This window comes from Mercenaria mercenaria, chromosome 13 (assembly GCF_021730395.1).
Source record: "Mercenaria mercenaria strain notata chromosome 13, MADL_Memer_1, whole genome shotgun sequence".
In the NCBI taxonomy this organism is placed as follows: Eukaryota; Metazoa; Mollusca; class Bivalvia; order Venerida; family Veneridae; genus Mercenaria; species Mercenaria mercenaria.
Genome location: NC_069373.1, coordinates 55,146,052 through 55,152,042, shown reverse-complemented (window position 1 = coordinate 55,152,042; position 5,991 = coordinate 55,146,052). Strand labels below are relative to the sequence as shown.

General features: G+C 34.0%; 1 protein-coding gene across 1 annotated transcript; it reads right to left on the bottom strand.

Moving 5' to 3' along the window:
• Positions 1-243: 243 nt before the first annotated feature.
• On the bottom strand, positions 244-5,620 carry LOC123529683 (uncharacterized). Its single transcript, XM_045310127.2, has 3 exons — positions 5,438-5,620; positions 4,610-5,011; positions 244-1,011 (listed from the first exon to the last, which is right to left on the bottom strand). Exons 1-3 carry the CDS (start codon positions 5,568-5,570, stop codon positions 533-535), a joined length of 1,014 nt encoding a protein of 337 aa, XP_045166062.2. The 5' UTR covers positions 5,571-5,620; the 3' UTR covers positions 244-532.
• Positions 5,621-5,991: the final 371 nt, after the last annotated feature.

Below are 5,991 nucleotides of genomic sequence, written 5' to 3'. Positions count from 1 at the left end.
TCTTCTTGTGACAAAAATAGATCTATTACCACAGAGAAGTTTTAGGAAACAATATGCCTTGTATATAGGATTATTTCTGTCTATTGAACTTCAATAAAATGTATATTTAGAAATCTTTTTTTTCGTATCTAGTGAATATTAAACATTTATGTATATGCATTAAAACTGTGCCATATACATGTGACATGAAAATAATAACGATAATAATGATAATAACAACAACAACAGCAACAAAAAAAAAAAAATAATAATAATTAATTTATTAAATAATTGGCATGATGGAGACGTCGCAGATAGAAAATCCCGATGACAATATAATATATGTTATACAATTGGGAAGAATTGTATTTATTCTTTCAATGAAATGTTTTTTTAATGCAATTTCACAATGACCCTAATCTGACGACCAAAAATAACATGACGCATTTCCTCAAAATTGTGGCTACATGGAAAAATATGTGCATGCTCATCATTTCCTTATACAATATTGGAAGTAGTTGAAGGAGTATTACGATTGTTGTTGTTTTTAATTTTACGATTTTATGAAGACACTTAATGATTGCCTTACAATGCAGTTAACATTAACACCGGTGAAAGTAGAGTATCGTTCTCCATACAGCGAATCGTCGGCACAACAATGCAGTCGGACCCAAACTTCATCCGAGGCATTCAGTTGTGTTACCACGGTGACAGAGCCTTGGTCATGACTACCACTGTGACCTTGACCTTGTGTGCGAGCAAGTACAGCACCATTTTTTACCAACTCTGTGTATATGATTTTACCATTATTGTCGGCCATAATACTTGTTGAGAACAGATATAGTCCATTAGTTGGGGCTATGAAGATTCCATGTTGTACATGGTAACTGGATGCTAGATTCAGCAGTACAGATTCAAAGACAATATTTTGATGAATACCAATGTGAGAAACATGCCCTAGGTCAATGACTGCGTGGAAGGCCACCAATTCTGCAGCACTGGATGCCTGCCGTATCTTTAGAGTTTCTTTCTCTAGAAAAAGAAGGCTTACATGTATTATATACTCATTTCATAAATGCATACTTATTTTGGAAAGAACTGATCGATTATCATAGATATAATTTAAGAAAAATATACGTTCTATAGAGAATCATCACTGGCTGTGTGCTTATCTCAGTTTGAAAATAAAAAAAATGCTTTGATGAAATGAGACAAACTACACAGTTCGAAAGGATGGTCTAATTATAATTAACCAAAAACATAACATATTGCGTACATTTAAAGATTCAGAATAAAAGTACATGTAGCCGAAAGCATATAACTTCAAAAGTTGAATTAAGAATTCTTAGTTTTTATGGGAAGACCCTCGGTCCTCTTCTCAGCATAATGCCACACAGACATGCAACGCCTGACCCGGATTTCACGAAAATACTTAAGTTTGTTAATTTGCTTAAGAAAAGTAAAAACTTAAAAGCAAATTAACATACCTAAGTCAATTAATCAAAGTACTGAAGGGCTGGCTACCACAAAACAAATGAAAACTGTGCGGGAAAGATGTTTGCGAAATCTTAGATATTATGGGTTCTCCATATCAAACAAATGCGAGCATAGGGTATTGTTGTGATGAACCATCTTGGTTAACTTGTGAAGGTAGTGTAAGGATATTACAGACTATAGATGGTGTGAAAAAATACATTGTGTTTGCTTCATTAGTGATACAAACGGCACATAATTCTCACTTGGGAATCTGAAACCGCAAAAATTAAAATCTTACAAGAAAGTCAGGTTCCGAGAACGTAATATAAACTATAGTTTACTCCCGTTTTCCTGTGTGTTCGCTCGAAAATGTATGTAAGTATTCAATTATCCTAGTTTTTCGACCAAGAATGTAATTATTGGATAATTTGATTGCCGAGAAATATTGTTAACGGACGTGAACCTATGTTTACGACCATGAACTTGGGTTTACGAGCGTTAACCACAGTTTAAGAACGTTAACCTAGGTTTGCATTCGATAGACTTGGTTTCTCGTACAAAACTATGATTTTTGGTCATTATCCTATGTTCACGAGCGTGAACCTATGTTTACGATCGTAAATCCATGTTCACGGTCGTTATCCTAAGTTCTCGATCGTTAACATATGTTCACGTTCGTAATCTATGCTTTACACTCGTGAACACTGGTTTACTCCCGTAAACATAGGTTCACGCTCGTGAACTTAGAATAACGGCCGAAATTCAAAGTTTAATTGAAAAACCTGGTTAAAACCTGAGCGTGTTTTCGCTCGAAATTATGGGTAAGTATTAGAAAAATCTGGTTTTGCGTTCAAAAAGCCTAGTTTATCGATTGTTAATCCTAGGTTTTCAACCGTGAACTTGGGTTCACGTTATTGTTAGACAATTCGTGTGCCATAACCGTCTATATAGGTTTCTAAAGAAGCAATAATAAACACTGAGGGACATAATATCAGATAAAATATAAAGGTAACAAACACAACATCTATATTTCGGTATGCAATCCCCTCTCCCCTCCACGACACACATCATATATGAATGTATGAACACTGATCAGATGGGGCTATTTTCTTGTCGGTATGAGGGAAATTTTGGGCTCGAATCCCGCTACAAACCGGACTGTTAATGATTATTGTCTAGTTATATTCCTTCCCTAGTACGAATGGCTAGGAAAATTGACGTATCCGTAATGTACTGCTTTATTCAATTTCTACCTTGAGATTACTTTAACTAATTTTTTCAGGAGGGCGAAGGTTCAAGCCCCACTAGGACCAAACTTTGTTCATTATATTTCTTTTTTCAAGTAATATAAAATTTTTTTTTCAAGATTTATTATTATTGATCTGTCGTACAAAAGCGGAAATGTTTTATTTGACTAGCCATTTCTTGCTGTTTAAAATGAATTTAATCTGAAAGGTGAATGATTAGATATCTTTGAAAATACTTAGTTACATTTGTGACAGTTCTTAATTTTATATTCATTCTTTAGTTTACAAAGTTTGGAAGAAATGTAGGTAGGTAGGTTTTACGTCTGCCCTATGGTTTTTTATGAATGCAGAGAGCAAGGCCATATTTTTTAAGAGTTGGAGCTTAATTTATGTCCGATTAAATCCTTTTACTCGAGGCTCCCTAGAAAAATTGTTATCGACAATTTTATTTTGTGTCTTATAATTGTTAAGCAATACTTTGAGGTTTCATTTAGAAAAAATATTTGGTAAAATGAATTCTCTTCGATCGTTTTGCGCAATGGTTTTCACTTTGAAATTTGTCTGTTTCAGCTGGAGGAAAAAACAACAACATAATTTATGCAAAATTAATAATAATAATAATAATAAAAAGAAAAAAAAAGAAAGAAAAAACAACGACACGGTAAAAGTCGTTTGAAGATGAATCACAGTGCGAAAGTATGTTAACTTCAAGACTGTATCAAGTTAATGCAATTGTTAAGCATTACTAATACGGATCCACTATCTTAATATAACCTGAAAACCGTTGAAAACGTGTGTTTAAACAAAACTCGCTTACATCTACGCCCCCACCTTTTAAGGAAATTGGTGATAAGTACTGTTAACATTATATCTTTCAGTATTCGTCAGAATGTTTAAAACGAATTTAGTATAAAAATAGCCTTAACAAACTACTGTTATATCAAGTAATGTTATAGTTTCTATTGTAAATGTAAACATTATTTCTACAGCAAAATATAGCATGTACGCTGTTTAGGTATATAACACGTAGAATGTGGTCATTTGTTTCTTCTCGCGTTACTGTGGCAATTCCACGCAGCGATTTCGTCCCGTAGTACCTATAGCAATTTATGATCTGAAAGAATAGATTTTAAAGCCCACAATATAAGACCTAACATAACTCATATCACTATAAGTTCATTTTAATTGATATTTCATATTTCTTGTTAGGTCGTCGAATAATGTGCAGTATAACTCATATCGACAATTGTTTCTCGGATCCAGCGTTTGTTTGATTAGCATTTATAGACCGGGGTCATAATCTATAACGAAGCGGTCAACAGTGTTGAGTTACGAAAAAAGTTCCATTCATACGGATATTTCATTCATAGAGGCGAATTAATTTACCGTCATTATGTAATATTTTCTAATGCTTTCTTTCAAGTATTTACGTTGGAAAAATATAACATTATTATAAAATGTTTGAACAAATAGATCTATTGAAACAGGAAAGTTCAATAATCTTTATACAACTCTATGGCAAAACTGATAAACCTGGCGGACTATTTGAATTGCGCATGAAATTATATTTTGTGTTGTCAGTCTCAGCACCTGTTTAACTTTGTGGAAACTCGATATATGGTTATAATAGTCTGGCGAATATCTCCAGCCTAAAAACGTTAAGTATTTTCGTGAAATTGGGGCCTGGATGAATCCTCACATGAAAGACTCTGAGCTCTAGTGATACCAGATGAGCAAGACGTGAGAGGCAAATGATTCAGAGTGAGTGACTTCAACCCTAGAGCTACTGTTGATAATGGCAGCATTATATCCGGAAAACATTAAATTTTGCATATTTACAGCTATAAAGATAAGAATGTTGAAAATATAATATGCTTGTCCGTTTCACAGTGCTAAACAAAACCAACCTTTATCCGGTTTTATACGCTTTACTTCTGCAAGATGTACGTCTTCTGGTCTTGTTTGTGGCAGGTGTTTTTTGTTTGCAAGGATGACATTCAAAAATTCAGACTTTATATTTCCTTTGTGCGTTTCAAGACCATGCAGAAAAGGTACTGCACTCTTTTGTCCATTTCCCTCTTGGTTTTCTTTTATGTCAGTCTGCTGTTTGACCTTACTTTCGAGGGCAATGATTCTTGCTTGTAGCTTACTGACTTCTGTCTTGAGATTTTGATTGTCTGTTTCTTTCTGTTCTAGTACATTGACTTGTTTTAGCAGCTGATTTATTGTCATGTCTTTCTGCTCCATTTGTTCCCTTTGATTCTCTACCATAGCCAGTAACCTTTTGTTGAATTCAGTCAGTTCTAAATCTAATGATTAAATTATAGAAAATATCACATTTCAGTTACTGAAGATTTCACTCTCTAGAAATCATTACTACCACGTCACATTTTTGGATCTTGTCAAAATAAGTTCATTTAATTTTCCCAGTACGCATAAAAGTTGCATTGTTTTTGTTAGTTCTAACAAGATGATTTACAAAAGAGAATACAATTTGAAACAATTGACTAGGAGATTGACAACATATCTCTACAGAACATTTGCTGAACTACCAGAAAAATATGACTGCGCCGGTATCTTATCAGAAATCCACATGTGCCTTGCTTTAAAGTGTTGTTAAATTATTTGGACGGCAAAATGACATTCTTTGCTGAACCTAACAAGACAGTGCCTTGTGACACACATATTTATTGGCTTCTCTGTGCCTAGTCAAAATATATACTTGTATTAATAACCTTTTTTCTCCAATGCTGCAATCCTGGCCAGAATTTGTTCTGGTGTTATTATATCCATTGACTGATTGCCTTCTATTACCAGAACAGATATTAAAAATGGTAATTTTAAGTCCATTTTGGTGGTTGGCGGCATTTAACAGTGCAGTGTTAAAGAATTTAAGTCTTTCTCTTATCTCTTTAAGAGGGCAATTAAAAATGACTGTGCAGATAAGACAAAATCTGATTGGAGTTGAAATAGTACAGTGTGACCTTGTCAGACATATCTCATGAAAACGATGTGAATAGCATCGCAGGTCATTCCTTTTATTTTGGTAAAGTTAGATTGTGAAGCCTAACATTTTAAATAGAGACCATGGACTTAAAACAACAGTTTAAGCCCTTATTTTTATTTATTATACCTGAAGGGCCCTTTTCATGATAAACACGTTCAAAGGCACTTTACATATTAGTAATCATGTGTCATCCTAGTCCAAATGATAGGACGTTTCGGGACAGCGTGATAACTTTTGACTGTCGCTGTCTCCGTCACATCCAACTTTATTCTGCATATTTCT

Coding starts and splice junctions, on each gene's coding strand:
- LOC123529683 (XM_045310127.2), bottom strand. CDS start 5,570: ATGCCGCCAACCACCAAAATGGACTTAAAATTACCATTTTTAATATCT. Junction 5,012..5,437: donor TGCAGCATTGGAGAAAAAAG/GTTATTAATACA, acceptor TTTAATCATTAG/ATTTAGAACTGACTGAATTC. Junction 1,012..4,609: donor GCGTATAAAACCGGATAAAG/GTTGGTTTTGTT, acceptor TTCTTTTTCTAG/AGAAAGAAACTCTAAAGATA.